The sequence below is a fragment of the Salarias fasciatus genome, chromosome 6, assembly GCF_902148845.1.
Source record: "Salarias fasciatus chromosome 6, fSalaFa1.1, whole genome shotgun sequence".
Lineage (NCBI taxonomy): Eukaryota > Metazoa > Chordata > Actinopteri > Blenniiformes > Blenniidae > Salarias > Salarias fasciatus.
Window position 1 is genome coordinate 28,377,140 of NC_043750.1, and position 20,215 is coordinate 28,397,354.

At 42.3% G+C, this 20,215-nt stretch overlaps 1 protein-coding gene across 1 annotated transcript; it reads right to left on the reverse strand.

Moving 5' to 3' along the window:
* Nucleotides 1-2,867: 2,867 nt before the first annotated feature.
* On the reverse strand, nt 2,868-18,702 carry LOC115389722 (complexin-1). The gene is given in 5 exon segments (XM_075410419.1): nt 2,868-3,988; nt 5,106-5,204; nt 5,207-5,283; nt 17,096-17,181; nt 18,654-18,702. Coding segments are annotated over 4 exon segments (399 nt in total). The 5' UTR covers nt 17,127-17,181; nt 18,654-18,702; the 3' UTR covers nt 2,868-3,796.
* Between the last annotated feature and the right edge of the window lie 1,513 nt (nt 18,703-20,215).

Consider the following 20,215-nt stretch of genomic DNA (forward strand, 5'->3'; position numbering starts at 1 on the left):
GGTGAGAATTTGAAAGGAATGACGTAATGTGCGCCCCTGCTGGCCTGATTTAGTTAGGTTTCGTTTTGTCCGCCATTACTCCTCCAGATGCTTAGTGAGCAACAACTGAGCAGGAGCTTCAGAAAGTAAAAAAAGACTGGCCTCTAGCACTGCCACAGCTCCAGCACAGACTCCACCAGGTAAAAGAAACTTACTTTTACTCGAGCGCTACTAAACGAGCGAGGAAGGAGTTCCTCTCTTCCTTGCACGGAAGCCACAGGCACGAATATTTCACTAAGCTCCATTACGCCCAAGGCCTGCAGGGGGCGCTGTTTCGCATAAAACGTGCAAACTCCTTAATGCACCTTTAACATGAATAAATGTCAGATATTGACTTTAAAGGAAAGACACAGACACTGTAATTTCACCTGTCAGACAGATGTGTTTGACTTCAGCAGCCCGACCCTGAACAGGACAGAGTGGTGGAGAATATGAATCTATGGATGGAAAATAAAATCTGAAAAGCAAAAGTATGAACAAAACTATGCAATTTTAAGGAAAAAGAAATGATTTAGCCTGTTTTCTGTCTCTGTATCACACAACTGTGTCAGAGTGGAGCTAACTAACGTTTTTCAGATTCACCTCAACAAGAGATCTGACCGACACTTTGATTTCCCTCTTCTTTTGTAATGAGTTCAAACCGATGAACATCTGGAACCAGCTGTGAAAGATCATCCCCACTGAGATGCATGTCAGACCAGTTCTATGGCAAGAAGTGTGTTTACAAAGATGGAAAGTTTGTATGGACATGAAAATACTTGATCTATTTTAATAAATTGAAAGCAAGATAGTGCTTTTATATGCCCAAACTTCTTCAGTAATTATCAAGTGTGCAGAGTAGTGCTCAAGCCTCTCTTTCATATGTTTTACAACAGCACGTTTTGGGGATTTTGTTGGTCTGACAGTGATGGTTCAGGGTTGTTCGGTGTCATTTCATACATCACTGCTCTGCTGTGGTCTCATCCCGGCTTTTAGTGGTTATTTAATTTGTAACTGAAGGTGAATGAGGCCTCCGCTCCGCCTCTCACAGCCTCTGTGTGTCCTGTCCTGTTTTCTTCAGTCGGGTGTTTTTCTGATATGGTAGAGCTTGACTCGGTGTTTCTTTAGGTAGTTCACCTTCTTTGATTGAATGTTTTTGTTCATGAATAAAATAAAGCTTGAAAGTTACATTTCCAAACTTGCATTTGTGTTCTCATTATGTTTGGTTTGTTGCACTTTGAGCCTGAAACAGACACAGTCAGGTGTGTTGGAGCAGAGACATGAAAAACATGCAGAACACTGAAGATCTGACTCCTCAGGTGGAGGTTTTTATTGTTTTTGGACATTTGATTATTTTGTCTGCCTTTGTGCATTTTGCACATTTCTTTGCAAATAAGTCCAGTTTTGTTATTCAGATAAATTCTCTTTCTTTTCACTCAGTAAAACAATAAGAAACTATATTCTTAATTCATTAACGTAAAACATTTAAAACACGTACAAAAAAATATGGATTACTATTTTCTGCTATTTTAATTTTTTTAATGTCAGTTGTGATCAAAACTCATAGAATCTTAATCGTTTGAATTGTAGCATTTTTAATGTACAATCTGAATGTTGATCTGTAGCTTAAAAAAATCTATATTTTAAGATTTTTTCTACAATTGTATCCAAAATCAATTTTTAAAAAAATCCAAACCACCCAATGTTTGTAATGAGAATATCTCAGTTGTGTTTGTTTTTGTATTTCAAAAAGAAACATATAAACTTGTTTTAAAGTTCTAGTAATTACTCAGTATTTGTGTTGATCAGGAATTAAAAGAATTATGAGATTAAACTTAAAAAGCAGAAAAAGATAACTTTTCCATTAATTTGTTCGATGTGTACAGTTGTTGCTGAATTTTATAAACATGAAGCTTACAGCGACACCCAGTGGCCACGGCAGACTTACAACCATAAAGCTGATGAAGCCTCGCTGTGTCTCCCTCTTCAGGCCAACATGTGCATGACATGAAACCAGTGACACCGACTCACTTTTCCCGCTTTTATTTATGTTTTCTTTGTGACTTCCCCCCAAACAGACACAGGAAAAAAGAACGGAGGATGTATTTTCTTCAAGAATTCTATTCTATTCTATCAGTTTTTTTAAAAAACAGAACTGAACATAAATATAAAAAGAAGAATCCACATCTGAACCGTAACCGAGAGAAAGAATTTGACACAGTTTTTAATGTCTGTGAACAAGGTTTTAAATTTTTATTGAATCTCAGGCAGAAACATACACAATAATCCTTTATGATACCCTTTATTGCTCACATCGCTCTGCATCGCCCGCACCGATCTCCACCTCACATCTAAACTAACTAACGACAAGGAACTGAATCAAGCATCACATCACAACCTCTTTTAAAACAACTCTTTTTTTTAACTAGATCAGTATGCAAACTCCAGTATTCATTAAACAATGTGTGTATTTGTGTGCATATGTATGTGTGTGCATGTGTGTGCGTATGTGTGTGTGTATTGTAAGAGGGAAGACAGTTTCTTTCTCTTCTCTACCTTCACATGATAGGAAATTCAGACTCTAAGCCAGCACACAGGTTAATACTGCTAATGCAGAAATGTCTATATTCTTTAATTCACACTGTTTATTTCAGTCTTCATTCCCTTCTAGTATCCTGATAGTAGTAGAATATATACTGTAAGTTCTGGTTTTATGGCTGAAAGCTTAAGGTTTTGGCTGCTATATGAACAGCAGCCGCAGTCATTCTTCATCAAAACAATGAGACAACAAAAAAGGAAAACCCTGCAAACATGTAAATCAAACTTCCTGAATGCATACATATCTTTTGTTTTTAAGTACTTATATTATTAACGATTATATTGACATGGCGGTGAAAACACAATCAAACTCAAGAGTTATTGCCTTATTGTTTTGCTGTTTTTTGTTTGTTTGTATTTTTTTTTTTTTTTTGCAAGATAAAGTGGACGGGGAAAGTGGGAGTTACATATTCACACAACAAACTGTCCCAGACAAATGGCATGCAAGACGTAAGAAGGGGGAGCACTGGACGCGGGAATAGAAACATTTTAAACACTATACTACATGGACGTGTAACACTCGGATGTTGGCGTCGTGGGATTCCTGTTGGGGGGGGGGGGGGGGCTCAACAATAGGTTTTATACAGAGAATGTGTAACAACTGTGTGCAAAAAGTTCTTCACAGAAATCTTCGACATGGATGAACACAAAACAGAAGCCTTAGGAGCACACGACAGTAGTCTTTAAATTTCCTTTTTAAAATATGGCTTATCAAGTTATCACATTTTTTTTTCTTTGTTTTTGGAGACAGACACACAGAATAATAGTTCTAATATTATATTCATGATTGTTTGCCCACCTTCAGGCTTGTTATGTTATTACTTATGTACAAATTGAGTGAACGTGGTGGACAAGGATTATATATATATTTCTTTTTTATTTCTGCGAGAGAGCTGTGCAGCTGCTGCAGAGGACGGGGGGAAAAAAGGAGTTTAAAACTTCTCGGACTGGAAGGATAAACCATCTCGCGTGTGTCTTTTTAGCCCCTCTGCGGCTGTTAGCTTCACGTCACATCGCTAACAGGGCCGGTCTAGTTTAGTCTCGCGGCTGCAGTTGGCACTGTTGGTCTGTCCGAACACCAAAAAACAAACCCGGACACCGACCTCGCTCATCCCAACCAACCTTGCAACTGGAGCCCAGGAACTAAGCTAGAAATGTCAGCCTGAACTGACTCCCTGACCTACTTCTTCAGCATGTCCTGCAGGGGGCCCGGCAGGTATTTCATCACTGTGTCCATGATGCTCTCCTCTTCCTCCTCGTCGCCGCAGCCGGTGGGCACGGCCTTCTTGGGCCGGGTCAAGCTCCCCTCTGCGGCCTCCTCGGCCGCCGCCGCCGCCTCGGCCTCAGCCACCTCCTTCTTTTTCAAGCCGTACTGTGGGTCAAACACAGATGTTGTAGTTTTGGGGCAGTAAGTAGGTACATTTAATCTAGTTTAAAATTGCAAACATTTTCAAAAAATCTATTCTTTTGATGCAGAGATCGACTGACTTGAATATTGACAAATTGATCATACTAAATGAGACACTAAAAAAAGCATGCCATGTTAAAATCTGTGCCTGGTATTTATTCGCCCTGAACGTGACTCTAAAAGTATTGTGACGTAACGCAGCACAGATCCAAAAATAAGCGCAGCCGTCTTTGTTGCGGTCTTGTACGTCTAGCCACAGGCTTCCCAGATAATGTGGACACTTTCCGCCGCAACAGAGCGGATCTGCGGAGAAGGCTGACAGAAACCGTCCTGTAAGGAGCGCTTCAGGAGCCGGTCCTCGTCTGCTATCCTCCTCTGGGAGGAGTTAAAAAGAGTGGAGGAGGTGAGGAGCCAGGGGAGGAGGACCGCTGATTCACGGCGTTCCCTCCGGACCGGCCCCGCCCACAGGCAGCCTGTCTTCCTCTCCGTCTCCGCAGTGGAGCGGTTCCGCCGCAGCCACTGCAGCAGCTCGGGCTGTGCAGACGGCTGAGCTCACGCTCCACGATAAACTACAAACAAACCCTTACGCAGAGGAGAAAAACCAAATGCAAAGTCTCCACGACCGTAGTGGATTATAGGAAAATGGCTTAATGGCTTCATCTTCATTTTCCATTTTCATGTTAAATATCTCTTCATCTCCTCTCACTTGCGTTCACCTACTCTCAGATTCAAGTGATCTGCTGTACCAAGAGGGACGAGGCTAAAAATAACATGAAAAGAAGCGAAACAAAGTCACTTTAGTCTGCTTGAAACACGGCGCTTCGCTGAAAGTAGTTTTACTGTCATAAGATCCAAAGTGAAGACATACATAGACATTTTGTTTTCATGAGATTACACTTTACACTCAATAACATCCACATAAATAAAACTTATGAGATCCCTTTAATACGTTCTTGTTTTTTCTGTCTTTTTTTGTAGCTGCTCATGGAGACATACTGTATTTCCATTTAGGCAGGTTGGTTATTTATCATTTTTTACATGACATGATCATATTTCAATGCTGCTTGACGCGGCGTTCTACCTTATCCCGGATGCCTTGCCTCATGGATTCCCTCTCAGCCTCCATCTTGGCATACTTGGCCTTCCTCTCCTCCTGCTGCCTCAGCGCCTCCTGCCTCTCTCCTCCTCCTTCTTGGCTGCGTCGGGGTCTTCCTCCTTCTCCTCGCCGCCCAGCATCTTGCCCACATCGGGAGGCCCACCTGAGATACAGACAGAGGAGGACGAAGGGCCTCAGGAAGCAAACCTACAGCCTCCTGAATTTGCAAGTGCTCAGAATATTTGGAAAATGCTGGAAGCGCAAATCAACGGGACTGGAAAAGGCTTGTCTATTTAATAAAGTGCACTTTGAGAAGTGGGCATAAAATATGGGGTCAGTAAACTTCTGGAAATTGTGAGAAAGTAAGACGCGTGGAGGCACACAGGAGGAGCGGGAGCAGAGAGAATCTGTCAGAGTCCATTGAGTTCAGTTAGTTGAACTGTTCCAGTTAGCAGGATTAATCTGCAGCTTCTGTGGGACCGAAGTGAAAGGGACAGCTGGGAGGATGGAGGGAAAACACAGATAGAAGAAAATCAGCTCCAAGAGGGAAGGCAGAGAAAGAAAGGAGAGTGGAAGAGAAGTAGGGGCTGATGGAGAGAGAGAGAGAGAGAGAGAGAGAGAGCGAGGCAGGAGGCGTATGAGGAGAGGAAAAAACAGAAAGAAGATGCAGACTGAGTGCTCCTCGGCCGCCCCTGGTACTGTTAGTATTCTGACTCATCGGCATTACAAAAACAAACTGTAATGCGGAGAAAGGGATGAAAGACATGAGAGAAAAAGGAGAAAGAGATGCGGTGCAGTCGTTCCCTCTGAAGAGGACACAAACCCACGTTCAAATTCAGGGTGTCATTACTTTTTTTACTAAAAGTTTTCAATTAAAATCTTCTTTTGTTTGCAGAGGTTATTCTCTTTTTCAATTAAATATTTGCCTGAAGATCTGACACAGAACTTTTTTAAAGATTAAACATTAAACAAATTTTCTCACCGTCATGCAGTCTTATGATTGCTTCTCTCTATATTACACAAATAAAGGCTTTTAATATGTGAGGAGATGAAAACCTTCGCTAAGTCTGAGCCATGTTGCACATTCTTTTTGTCTTTAATTTTCGTCTAAAGGCTGGAGATGTTTTCATAACTTAATATTGGGAATTATTTTGATTTTTACATGCAGGTTTTCTCTTGCTCACATTCCTCATAGCAGCTGTTCTCTCTCACACTTAATTGACTGATAATAATTTAGTCCATATGTACGGAAGGGTGGTTACTGCATTTTTTGAAACTCTTTAATATTGCTTTACACTGAAAATGCTACATAAATAAGAATATTCTGCAGTTGTGATGCACTCATTGAAATTAATTTCTTTTTCTTTCCTTCTTTTTTTTTTTTTACAATTATTATGGTTGTTGTTCAATGAATAATATAAATATAATTAATAGCTTTTCCCTGCCCTTCTTTGTTTTTCAAAAACTTTTGAAGAAAAAGCTGAAAGTCAGATTGCAAAGGGAATTTATTTTGATTGTTTCAAGAGCAGCTCCAGGCAGTTCAAAAATTAGAAAATAATCATAAACAATAGTTCACTTCAAATGAAATCTATTGAGTGGTGTGCTTGTTGGGTTAAATGGTGATGATAAATCCCACAGGGGTGCAGAACTGTGTTTGATTTCTCATTTTTCCCTGTGATGGACTTTAAACCTGTGGCCTGGCTCCGTCACAGTGTCGGCGTCGTTAGCCTCCACTCCTTCACCGTCCCATTCCGAAAGAACAGAGCTGAAATCATGGACGGATAAAAACTCTGCGCTCCATGGGTCATGAATCTGGAGGTTATTGCCTCCTGGGCAGGTCACGTTTTATTTAAACATCATCCACTGGTGAAGCATAAAGGAAAGGAAATGGCATCAAGAGTGAGAGTATTTCCAAAAAACGTCCCCCGACCGCTTCAGAAAACGTGCATGCATGATTCAGAGAGGTTAGTGATGACAGCCAAAATGGCTGACACAGAAATGGCTGCCTACAGAAACCTGAAAAGGCGCTCTCCGGGAGCTGCAGTGCACACTCCTGCAAAGAGATCGGAATTATGCAGAGCACCTGCTGCCTTTAAAGAAAAAAAAAAGAAAAGAAAGTTAAACAATTGATCAATCACATTAATGAGCCACTTCGATTGAACTGAAACAGACAGACAACCAATGAGGGGAAGAGAGAAATCCAAACCGAGGTATTGCTGTATCAGCGTTCGATGGGCGCTGACGCAGCAATATCTGCCGAGACGTGATCATTATCTCCGTTTCACACTGGCGTGAACACGAGCGTGAGAAAGAAAGGTGGTCAGGAGAAATGAGAAAAATACATCTAAGGCCCGATACGTGTTCTCATGATGCTCATGTGAACATAAATAATTGCTTAGATCCATTTTAGACTTGCATGGCTTGCATGGTGAGCACACACACACCACACACACACACACTCACACACACTACCTTCTCTGAGTGAATGCGTCTGTTTAGTGGAGTATTAGGAGCTCACGCCCAAGTGTTCTTTTGCGCTGCTGGTGGAGAGATTCTAATCACTGGTTATCCATCATCCACATGTGCTTACTGTAAAGATCCACTGCACACATTTATTAGAGATAACGCTTATCTTGAGCACCGCGGCAAACAAAGTCACTTTGAAGTCAGTTTTATCACAGAACAGGCTTCTCATTGCAAAAATTTTCTTGTATAATAATCATATACCTTTAAATATATTTGAAAATGAAGCCTGACTGCAGGAATGATCCTCTGTTTACTGTTTCTCGGCATTCAGATCAATGTGCGAATTATATGCAAAGACGCCCACAACTTGCTGAGAACTCCATTTACTCCACCTCTTTATGAAATCTCATAGTTTCAGAACAGAACAGACAGTTCAGGTGAAGAGGAGCTGACGAGAAAGAGCGCAAGCAAGAAGCACAACTTAAAAACAGAGAAACCTTCGGTTAAAATAAAAGTATGTCAGAGTTTGCCTTTACTGTTTGCTCTTAATTTCAGAACAGTTAAGTTCCATGTTAATAGGTGCGAAAACTGTAATCACTGATAATATTTTGCGAGCAGTGATCTTTGTGAAACAGTGTTCCAGAATTAAACCTGATGTGTCTCCCGCTGCATTCAGGAGGTAAGAGCTTATCAGACGAGCAACCTTCCTGATCAGCTTATGAGCTGATATGTCTAAGACAATCCATGTAAACACTGCTATTGAATCCCGTAAGTGGAGCAATGACTCACAATCAGCTAAGCCCCGCTGTCAAATGATTCCTTCACCGTGCCTAAAAAAAGCCTTTCACTGCCATTTTTAACACCACTAAGCTGAACCAAAACAAATTTGGTCTTTTTTTTCCAGAAAGTCTTTCAGAGCAAATTCAGTCCCTCTTTGTTCAGATGTTAAAAAAAAGGATCCTGTGAGACAAAGCTCTGAGTTATATTGAGCTGTGATCCCTGCTGTTGCTTTGTGAGCCGTTTGCAGGAGATACAGCAACGTCCTCTTTAAAGAAGAGTGATTCTGTTACATTTGCAGTCGTCACATAACGTGACACGGAGTTTTGATTGAGTTCGATGCTGCATTTTGTGGCTTGGATTGTCGGAAACCACAAAAGCTAATGAAACCTTGTAATGGGAGGTGCACAGATGGGCTTTTAGACTTCTTCTAAATGCTTCTCTGTAGGCCAAATTACAATAAACGGCCCATTACCTGGAAGGCTAAATGGCTGATTGAGAAATAATAAAACATGCGAGCACTGCTGTTTAGGTGTTGACAGTGTGCATAGTCACACTGGGACAAACTAATGTCAAAACGCTCTATGAACAACCATAATAATAATAATTAATATTAAAGCACATAACACATTTCACAACGGCGATTCCTCTCCCAGATTTTGGACATCGCCTCTTTGCCAGATAACAGTGTGTCATTTCTCTAATCCTTCCCTTCTGAAAGTTCTCGGCTAAATCTTTGCTAAATCCAAAGTCTTGAGGGAAAGTCGGCTAACCTTAGCTATCTCTCTCAGAGCTCGAACCTTTGACAGGGATCAGATAAACACTACTTATCTCTCTTTTCCCACTCAAAGTTCTCATGCAAATCCCTCTTTAAATCCAAAGTGTGGTGGGAAAACGCAAAGGGTGTACTAAAGATCAAGGTCTGGACTTCAGGAAGGGAAGCCATTGTCTCACTGCGGCTTATTTCACAGTTCAAATATTTGGCAGAGACGCTGAAACTGTACTGAAAGAGAAGAAAGCAAGCTAAAATTACTTTTTAAAAATATTATTTTTCTCTCCTGTTGTTTGCAGTCGAGTTGTGGAAGGTGGGGATTTTTATTTAAGGGAGTCAATTCAAGTCAGAAAAGTTAAAAACACACTCGTTATGTGCAGATTTCGCCAATATATTTTGAGGATTTTAGTTAGGATTTCATGCCCAAGCACTCCAAACTCAGTTCACTGACTCCTCCTCGGGCTTTTGTAGAACGGGATGACAAGAATTTCATTTGAATCAGTGAATTTTGGAGCCTCTAAAACCTGCATGAGCAGGGCGGTGAGGCATGGCTCTGAAAACAAAGTGTGGGCGGATGAGCCTCTCATTTGCATCACTTAAACCACACTGCCCTCATCGTTATCGTGCATTAAAAACAAATTTTTGATAGAATGTTAAATTTCTGAATGTTTCTCACTCTATAAGACAGTATTGGGAATGGATGTTGTGATCCATATAATAAAAATCACGACCCTTTTTTTCTTGCTTATTCCCACATTTTTGTTGATTCTTTATAAAGTCTGCAGCTGTCACACAACAGGAGTGTGAAGAATCTTTCAGCAGCTTCTTCACTTGCAGATAATAACAGACTTTAAGCGCATGAGAGGTTTTATGACTGTATTCCAAACCCGGTATGACGCCCACCTTGAGTTCCACGGTCAAAATATAACTACACATGAATATAACGTGCTGTAGCTGTTTTAATTTTTGCAGTAAATCCTGTTTAATCATTTTAATTCATCTTTATTAAACTACTTTTGATCAGTTTAGGGAACAGTTTATATTCTTTTTAGTAAGATTATTTTTCCACCAAAAAAACATCATGAATAAAGTCCTGCCAGGAAACGGCTTCCATCTGACTCCCAGATTTTTCCTGAAAAAAAACAGCTCTCAAATAAACATCAACTCGAGAAATTTGGGGAAAAGATTGAGCTCTTGTGTTGAATGCATTTGCTTCAGAGAAGTTTAAACTACAAACTACTGCCTATGGATTTAGCTGAATGCTTGAATGCAGTGGCAGTGAATGGCATGCTCCTTTTCCTGCACAGACCCCTCAGTATTGTTTCTCCCCTCTCACTGTCCTGACGGCAGTCGTGGCCCTACTTGAGGGAATTTTTTGCTCTTTTTTGTCAGATAACACAGGTCACCTGAATAATAGCTGCTCCACATAATTAAGTTTTGACTGTTTATTTCACATTTGTGAATCTCAAAAGAGAACTGAGGAGGGAATTCTGCATTTTGCCAAATGCCCTCCTGTTTCTCTATCCTGGATCGCAGCGAGGCCTTGCTGACACCTCTCCGTTAAGTGCGATGTGTCACAACTGCTGTCGGAAGAACTGCTGTGTCTCAGGCTCGCTCATCAGGATAATATGCATAACAGCAAGAAAAAGGACAGTTGTCAGTCCGGCTGCCATCGCTTCTGGTTTATGCTCTGTCACTGAAATACAGCGCTCCTGTCGGAGGAGTGCCAGTTAGTGGAGCGTGGTGTGTGTGCGGCGCTGGAAAGGGTCGAAGGGACGACACAGACGGTCAGCGGGAGTATGTGCCGTCTATCTGTAAGTGTATCAGACCTTTTTTTTTTTTTTTTTCACTGATGCAATGAGGCGTTTTTCTCGACTTCTCTTTTCTTGCGCATTGAGAGACTTAAATATTGATTCCGTGTGTCTGATCGTATCTGCAGAGAACCTCAAGCTCTAGTCATAACTCAAGGTTAATTTGGAGAAGTGAATTGGATTTGTTGGGTTGAGCAGGAGATGAAGATGTGTGTGTGTGTGTGTGTGTGTGTGTGTGTGTGTGTGTGTGAGGACAAGTGTCAGGGGGGGGAGCAGACCTTCAGCCCAATCAGGAGATGAAGTCCTGGTTCCCTCAGCCAATCACATTAGAGTGCTGCTAAATGTGATTATGGAGACTAGGAGGAGATGAGGTGAGCAGGAATACCTCAAGGTGTCTCCTTTTGTTTTCCTTTCACCCCAAATAGCAACAGCATTGTACATTAATATACAAAAACACATTTCTTTTGTCCATTTGTGAGTTTTTAAGACGGTGTGTTGTGTTTAGAATCAATTACAGCATCCACAGTCACGATAAAAGATGTTACTGTGAAGACATTTTGTGCAATGTTCCCCTCGCCCACAGAAAGAATAAATATACTGTGATGGAAACTATGAGGACAAAAATTGAAGCAGGCTTTTCGTTTTACCCACAAATCTGTCACAATGCTTTAGTCAGGACGATCCACAGCTTAGCACAGTCAGCGGAAATCCATAAAAATGTCTTTTTCAGTGAGAACATAGTATTTTTTTCCCCTCCTTTTGGTGTCGTCCAGGAGGGACAAAAAGAAGAAATAGTGAAAATGATCAGGTTTTGCTTCCCTTTCATTCAGCTGAAGTCACATAACAACACAAACCTGCCTCAGCACTGAAGTAAACTAATTACCTCATTTTATTAGTGGATCGTCTCACTTAATGTAAAAACTACAAGCTTTATAAATGACTGATACTGACTCCATATTGGAACAGTGTTTGCTCCAGGTGGATCAAAATGGAAGTCAATCCAGGAAGGCTCCTATTGATCACCCTGCAACCATCATACCTGTTACACTGCTTTTGCACTGTAACCTATTCTAATTTACAGTTTTAACCCTCTCATACATTTCACATGTTATCCTGCATAAATCAATCTGACATATGAACCCCGTCTGGAAATACTGGTATATAAATACGTAAATACAGTCTGGTGGTCGTCTTTACACAAACTGTTCCTGTAGGTTAAAAAAGTTGCAGTCAGTGTTGCATTGGACATCCTGAATCTGATCTAACCCTTGACAAACTGCACACGTACCCAAAGGTTAAGTATTTGTTCATTTGGTAATTAAATGTCACTGGTTGACTTTTTGGCTGCTTTATGACTTTTCTGCTGATGCGGTGAATAACGTCTGCTGCCTGCTGCAGCCTGAGGCCTTCAGGGTCTGATTGAGCTCCAGGCTTTGGGATACAATGAGCAGCTCCTTTTTTCTGGGGCCTGATTCTGTCAAACTAACTCCAAGTTTTGAGAGTGAAGAAGCGCTGAGTCGGCACCGAAGCACTCAACAAGCAGAAGCGATCGGTTCGCAAGGAAACAACAGCGAGTCTCAGGTTGGGAGCAAAATCTATGAGCCTGCTGCTCTGAGGCTTCACGGGCCCAATGAATAGTAATAAAGCTTCGCTGTGACTGACGCCACTCGTGTCGTATCCTCACAAGTGCTCAAAAGAACGCGCTTGCTATTTATTAATAAAAGTACTACTTGTGCTACATCCAAAAAGTGTAAAAATGGGAAGCTGTCTCCCGTAACATCTGCTGAGCCGTTGTTTTTATGACAGCCTGCACTCTTTCCAGATGTCCACCCTTCGTCGTGCAGGTGAAGCAGCTCATTCAGAGGCAGCAGTCCACCTGTCCACAGACTAAAGTTTCCTTGCCACATTTCAGCACTTTGTTTAAAAGTTACCCAACGGGTGATTAAACTTCATGTTTCTCAAGGGCGGCTCGAGAAAAATGCGTGGCCAGGGACAGCACTAAAACCACTGTATCTGTGTGAGAGCTGGTTTCCCTGTGCCAATGTGAGAATGAGCTATGCTGAATGAAATGATGAGACAAAGAGCTGCAAAAAACACAATTTTTTACCTTCAGTAGAGATACTGAGGAAAATTGACACTGGTTAAAGTGACAGAACCAATTCAATTAAAGGGGCTGTATCATGTTTTTTTAGCTAGTCCAAACCCTAGAAATGGCATTAACATGGTTATAGTTTATTTTTGACGCTAAGGAAAAGTCATTTTGTGTGAAATAAAAGATTTTCTGGGGCTAATTCTGAAACCCGGAAGAAAAAACGCTCTGTTTCACTGAAAATCCCGCCTCTCCCCCTGTGGACTTTGACTGAAAGCGTACTTCAACCAATCAGCCCTTCAAAACAAATACGCTGGCTAGCTTTAGCTCTTTAGCTCTAGCTTCTCTACACGCAAAGACACGCAAAAACGTCTTTTCCTGTTAGAAACTCACCAAGCACAGACCCTTCAGACTCTTGCTCTTGCTTGATTGTTGCTTTCAGACGATGGTTAAAGTTTATCTCCATAATCAGAGTTAGAAAAAAGCGTCAACGCTGATTGCCGAGGGGCTGCGGGAGGGGGGCTCAGGGGAGCCATCTTCTCCGTGTGACGTGAACGTGGGAAACAGAGCATTTTCACGGGTGCGGGAGGGGCTGCCTCTCTGAGCAGCAGAAAAACAAGGAAAGCTCAAACATATACACGAAGGAAAAAATGCTTTGGGGTGTTTTTGGTGAGTACATAACTATATAAAAAGGTTAAAACATACAAAAAGTGAATTTTGCATGATACAGCCCCTCTAACTTCAATGAAAATTTAACAGTACAGGTTAAAAAATGTATTGGAAGTCTTCAAGTTCTTATCATAAACAATTCCTTCTTGATGCGTATTAAACCATTAAATGCTTAAAAATTGCATTGATAATACTCCACATGGATACAGCTGCTTCATCATTAGCAAATAGTTATGGATTTCAGTTATATAGCATCGTCTCACTGCCTCAGAAGCCCCAAAGTGCCTTAGATGGTTAGTCTCACACGCATGCACGCACACACAACACACACACACACACACCAACACACACACACCAATGATGACAGCTGCCATCGAAGGGGTTCAACCCATCCAGTGGGAGCAATTTGGGGTTCAGCTCAAGGACACTTCCTCACAAGATCATCAGTTAACAAAGACACAGATCATCCTTCAATGTAGATCAGAGATTTCAGTCAGAATATAATGTTATTTTCCAAATAAAAAGCTGGTAATGACCTTTATTTAAACCAACAATTACTGGAATTGTCTTTCTGCTTGTTTGAATTGTCTCAAGTTTTGTCCGCCATCCCTAACACAGCCTCCCTGTGGGATCCCTGCAAGTCACAAACTCATTACTCTAATGTTTCAGCCAAATCACAATATGGACAAAAAAGAAAAATGCTAAGGAACCAGATTTTTGGGGGGGTGTTTTGATGTGTGCATATCCAGTCTCGTGTGCAACGCTTCTTTTTACATCAGCCTGCACTTCAAATGGCATTAAAAATCTATTCTGACCATCCGGGTGAAAAGGCTCTCAATGTACAGCTTACAGTTTATTGCATCAGGGTGAAAACACCGGGCAGATCCTCTCAAGGTTTCTACACTGGATTGCTTTTTACTGCACATCAATAATATTTTAATGTACTGCTTTTTTTTTTTTTTTGGACCGAATGACCTTCACCGCAGGACAACCTGCATCTTGGCGTCACGTAACGATCACTTTCAGATTTTGTCGTATCATCACTGGAACATTTCTGTGTGTTCGTCCAAGTATCTGCAACCAAGGAAGCCTCGACGGATCACTTAATGCACTGGCAGCGGAGGACACTCTCGCCCACCCGGCCGTGGCCTGATACACTCAGCTAAACACTCAATGGCAGGAGATTGGATTCAACATCAAACGGGAGCAAAGTGGAGATGGAATGGACACGAGCGGCCAGATGTGATCCCTGACAGCTTCAGAAGGAAAACTTCCTGTCACTTCCTGCCACGCCCACCTCTGTTTCTCAGAAGCATCGTCACGTGAAATGTGGGTCTGCAACCACTTCACTGATTAGTCCTCTCCATCGACCACATCAAAAGAGATCTTACCAGATTCTCTGAAGACCTGCTTTGGGTTTTATTTCAGCTAGACCTCAATGTTTGTTTAAATGTGTTTTCCTTTCAGCCCTCTGAACCACCATTCTCAACTATGTGCCCCTTTGAAACATTTTTCCAACTATAACGTCTCCTGAGAATCACAAAGCGTAACATAACATACACTCCTCACAGTCTGTGCAGTACTGAACACTCCCCCTAGGGTGCTACGGTCCCCCTGCTCTCTTTGAGGAACACTGCTGTAAGCCAAGTGCTGTCACACTGTACTCAAATAACAAAAGTAAATGTTATGGTAGTACTACAAGAAATGTCAAAGAAGGAAGAGAGAAACAGAGACAGTGAAATGACATTCAGCAAAGGTCACTGGCTGAAATACAGACATGCAGTTTGAATATCTCTAAACCACAGGGAAGCACAGAAATTGCAGATTGTATTTACTGGAGAGTTTTCAGCCTCATAGTAACGAACAGGCTGTGTGCACCAGAATGATGGCCAGGCTGATTGATGATCGGGATAATTGGGTTCTTTATCTATTATCTCGTTATCATTCCTCTTACAAGCCGGTTTAAAGGTTGAACGCACTGCCAGGATTTCTGCTGACATTTTTGAGCGAAGAGGTCATCGCATGCAGGAAGCTGGACCAAGACACAAGATATCGATAACGTCCACGTCAGTATCAAATTGAATGCGCGGCTGTTATTTCAGTTTCATTCTGTCGCAGCTTTACTGAAAAATCTATATCCTAACAAGGCCCTGGGCCTCCTGCAGGAATTACCTCGTGGATATGCTTCAGTGACACCAGGAGTATCTGCAAAACATCTCACCACCACAGGTCCACACAAACACACACACACACACACACACACTCAGACACACACAAGCAGGCAAACACCCACACTGCCCAAATCCACTCCCAAAGTCTGCAGGCGGACTTATGCGGAGTTCAGCCAGCATCCGAAGCGTTGCAGCTGATTTAAGAATTCATGGCACAGACAAGAGGCACGGCAGCTTTGCAGAACAAGGCAGCGCTCGCATCCCCTGCATCGCAATGAGACGAGCCGAGGCTGCGCTTCGACTCCACAGCCCAACTGTAACTGCCTGACACCTCTGTAACCTGGACCAAAACAGCCCCGCATCGCGCACCACTGGCCGATGTGTGTGTAATGGCTGCGTAATGACTGCTGGTGCCACTTTCCTACCTTTCGCCTTGAAGCTATGGCTGACAAGAAGGATGAATTACAAAGCTATAATGAGGACTAATTAGGGGGCAAATAATAGCTAAGATAATATTCTGAAGGATAATGCCCGAAGGCTTTGAAGGACAAAAGTCTTGTGGAAAGGAAAAAAAGCGTTAGTCATAGTTCTCAGAAAAACGGCTTTTCCCTGCCTCTCCTATCTGCACAAAGTGCCTTTAGCTGGCTTGAAAAACAGAGTTCTTCATTATTAAAATCACATGAGAAGCTATATGCTTGTGCATCGACATCAAGCTACAATCACACAATGAATTTCCAGGAAATATTGTGTTTTTAATTATTATTATTAGATAAAATGCATTCTTATTTAGTAGATGTTTTATTAGTATATATGACTGGACCTAATTTTCAAGTGTCCATTTCTGATTTGTTTTTCATAAATCTATCTTAACAGAAAAAGATAAAGAGGGGGGGAAAAAAAGCATGATGGGTTTTCCATATTTTTCCTTAAGTCAGGTTATAATACTCCCGTACTTTCACTGAACTGTCAGATAGGATGGTTCTTGTCAGTCGAGCAACACTGTGTCAAGGGATCTCTTTTAAAGCACCCTGCAGAAAGGAACAAAGAGCGGATCTGGTGCTTGCTGGGGTCAGCGGTTTGGTGCAAGATGGATTATCGCAGCCCGGAGTCTCCTGTAACCGCCCGGTCAGTGCTCGTACAGTTGTGCCTCCGAACAATCTTTCAAAATCCTTTGCACTGCAGTGCCGTTAAATCAACCTCATGCCGGGCGGACTACTCACCTCCCAGCGCAGCTTTCATTACAAAATTCATGATGAAGCAGTTCTGTGTTCTCCTCTTTCGGTGCTCACGTTATCAGGGGGCAGACCTGCAGCCAGGGGACAGAACACACAAGCTGTGACTGCATAAACACCACTGTCGAGACATGCAGCCTCACTCCGGAGCTTAGTGCATATGAGTTTCATGGGACGCGATGGGATTGGATGGGGTGTGTGTGTGTGTGTGTGGGTGATGATAATGCTGATGAGGCTCGTTGCGGAGAGAAAACTAGATCCTGTTAGACATTTTTGTTGCAAAGGGAAAAACTAAAGAGTTTCAACATGGAACTCACTCCAGTAATAAAACTGTGAATTTCACCTTAAAACACCACTCCATGTCCTGAGGTATAAGTGTGTGGTGGGTGTGTGTGTGTGTTTCTTTGTGCACCTGCGTCCTCGATTTGTGACTACTATCCATCTTGGGCGCATTTATGCTGAGACTGCCAGACTGCTCGCCCTCGTGGAAACGACTCCCAGAATCGTAAAAAGGACGCAAACAAAGAGGGGTCAAAGATGAGCAAGTGGAGGCTTGCTCCATGTCGGTGGACGGGCCCCAGAGAGCGTCACGTCCCAACAGCGGGACAAAGGGGAGGGCTGTCTATCCAAAAAGTCCTGCAGTGCATCTTTTACTTCACACGGGATGCAGTCAGTTTGAAAACTCTATATTTAGTATTGACATCGACTGATGAAGACTCAACAATCCATTTGTGAAAATTAGAACTGGTTATTGCAGTATTTCATCTGGGACATCGTGTCTCAGAGGCACAAAAACTAACTTTAATGACCTTGACGTGATCTGTAGTCATTTTAAAATAGATGAGTGAAGGGCAATGAAACTCTGTAGAATTTCTCAGTGTATCTGAGAGATTCAAATATCATTTTTGAAAAAAAAAAAAACGGATTTTATAAAATTTGCCTTTCTGCAGTCTCTACAAGACGCAGTTAGACGTCGCATGCTGCATCTGACAGCATCCCCCCTGACATTGCAGCACACTGACTCTGCAGGGAAGGCAAACATCTTTGGGAAAACTTGCTGCAGTCACTGCTGTGATTCGCTGCTCGCTGCACCAGCCGAGCGTCTTTAAATCATTTCCTGGTTTCCTTCCTTCCTCTCCATCATCATCATCATCAGCCGCAGCCTCAGCAGCAGCAGCAGCAGCAGCAGCAGCAGCATCCTCCGTCTCTCCTCACGTGAACCCGTACAGTATCAACTCGATGCTTCTGGTGCGTTGCAGCATTTCGAAACCTTTTACAGTAACACGCACATGAAGCGCGGCTCCCCGCACCGCGTCCCCGCACGTACACGCCGTGTTAAATGCGCACGATCCGGGGGAGCCATAACTTGCATACATGTCAGCCCGTTTCTGCAAAGTGATCGGAAGCGTCAGCATCTTTTTTTTTTGTTCCTTTTCCCCCCCAAGTGCATCCAGCCTCTCACCATCCCGTCCCGGACAGCAAAAAGCTGCAGCATCCAGCATCCCCCCCCCCTCTCCCTCCCTCTCTCTCTCTCTCGGCGTCTTACCTTGTTGTGATCCTCCTCCAAGTCCCCGTCTAAAGCCTCGTCGCAGTGTTTGGAGAGAAGAAAGAAAACCAACGACAAAAAAGAAAATGTACAAAAACCCCACCGGTTCTCTGCTTCCTTCAAAAAAAAAAAACAAAAGTCAAGTTGTGCGGAGGTGAAGGAGGAGGGATCGAGGCTTCGCTCAGTTCGCAGACATGCCGGCTGTGTCAGAGTCGGGCTGCAGCATCGAGGAGAGTCAATTCCTGCAGGACGAGGGGCGAAGCATGCAGCGCGAGAGGGGAGGGGAGGGGAGGGGAGGAGGAGGAGGGGGGGGGGGGGGCATCAGTGCTACACCGATCCCTGTGGTTTGCAAACTTAAACTGAGAATTATCACATTTTTAATCGAAGACCATTCCTCATCACTGACCTCAGTATTTAAATAGCCTCGTGTTTTATCCTCTAGAGATTATGATCAATGTGGTTAAAAAAAAAAAAACTATTGCTGTTGAGGACAAAAGGAGAGTAATTCAAGCATGAGAAATAAAAAAAAATAATAAGTTGCTCATCAAATAAATAAATAGTAATTAATAAATTAATGCTTATAGGTCCATAGTGGGTCAATCAAGGTCATCCAAGGGTCACGTGCCGCCCAGGTAACTTTATTTCTATACATAAAACACATTTAAACTGTTTTTTTTTTTTAATTAAGGAAAAAAATGTAGCTTCCTTTCAAGGAAAATAAAGGATGCACAAATGAGAAGTAGAGTTCAGGGCAGAGTGCACTTTAAGTCTTATGAGCGGGAGGGGAGTGCTTGAGGGTGAAAGCTGTTTTTAGTCTATTCACTCGTGTTTTAAAGGGTCTGTGTCTCCTTCAAGAGGGCAGCGCTGAGAACAGGAGATTTCCAGGCTGGGTGGGGTCCTTCAGGACTGCCCCAGCCTCCTTCACAGGGTTGAATTTGTCTGCGGTCCAGAAGGACGTCTGTTGAAATGTCGGCTTTAAGGTTATTCACTCTCTACTAGTGAAAACTGAGGCAGATCCTTCCAGGTTTTTTCAAACATTTGCAACAGAAACAATACTGCATTTCTATAATGTGATCACATTTTTATGTTTTATCACATTATTCACTGATTGTGTTACCCTTTTTTTATATATAGACTTCTCTTATTTAATGGCTTGGAGCATTTATTGGTCTCCACATTTAATTAAATGGATCAGTGAACTAGAGAGACAGAGAGGATATGGGCAACTTTAAAAAAAAAATGGGCCTTTAGTTTTATTATATGGTCAATAAACTTTCTGTTTTTCTTTTCAATCACTGTTTTAGAATTTGTTGCAGATTCTCTGTGGATTCAGACAGTCTTTTCACACATGCGGAGATCAGTGCTCAGATCAAACCTCTCAATGATTCTTCCTACGATATGGAAATATGTTGCTTTCACGTGTCTCAGCTTTCAATTTCCATCCACTTCTGACATTTTAATTCACACAGTTCTAAAACATTTATTATGAAAGGAGATTTGCGAGCAGGCGGCTCGCGTGTCTGACAGGTAACTCCAAACACGTTAATATGTTTTGATGCTTC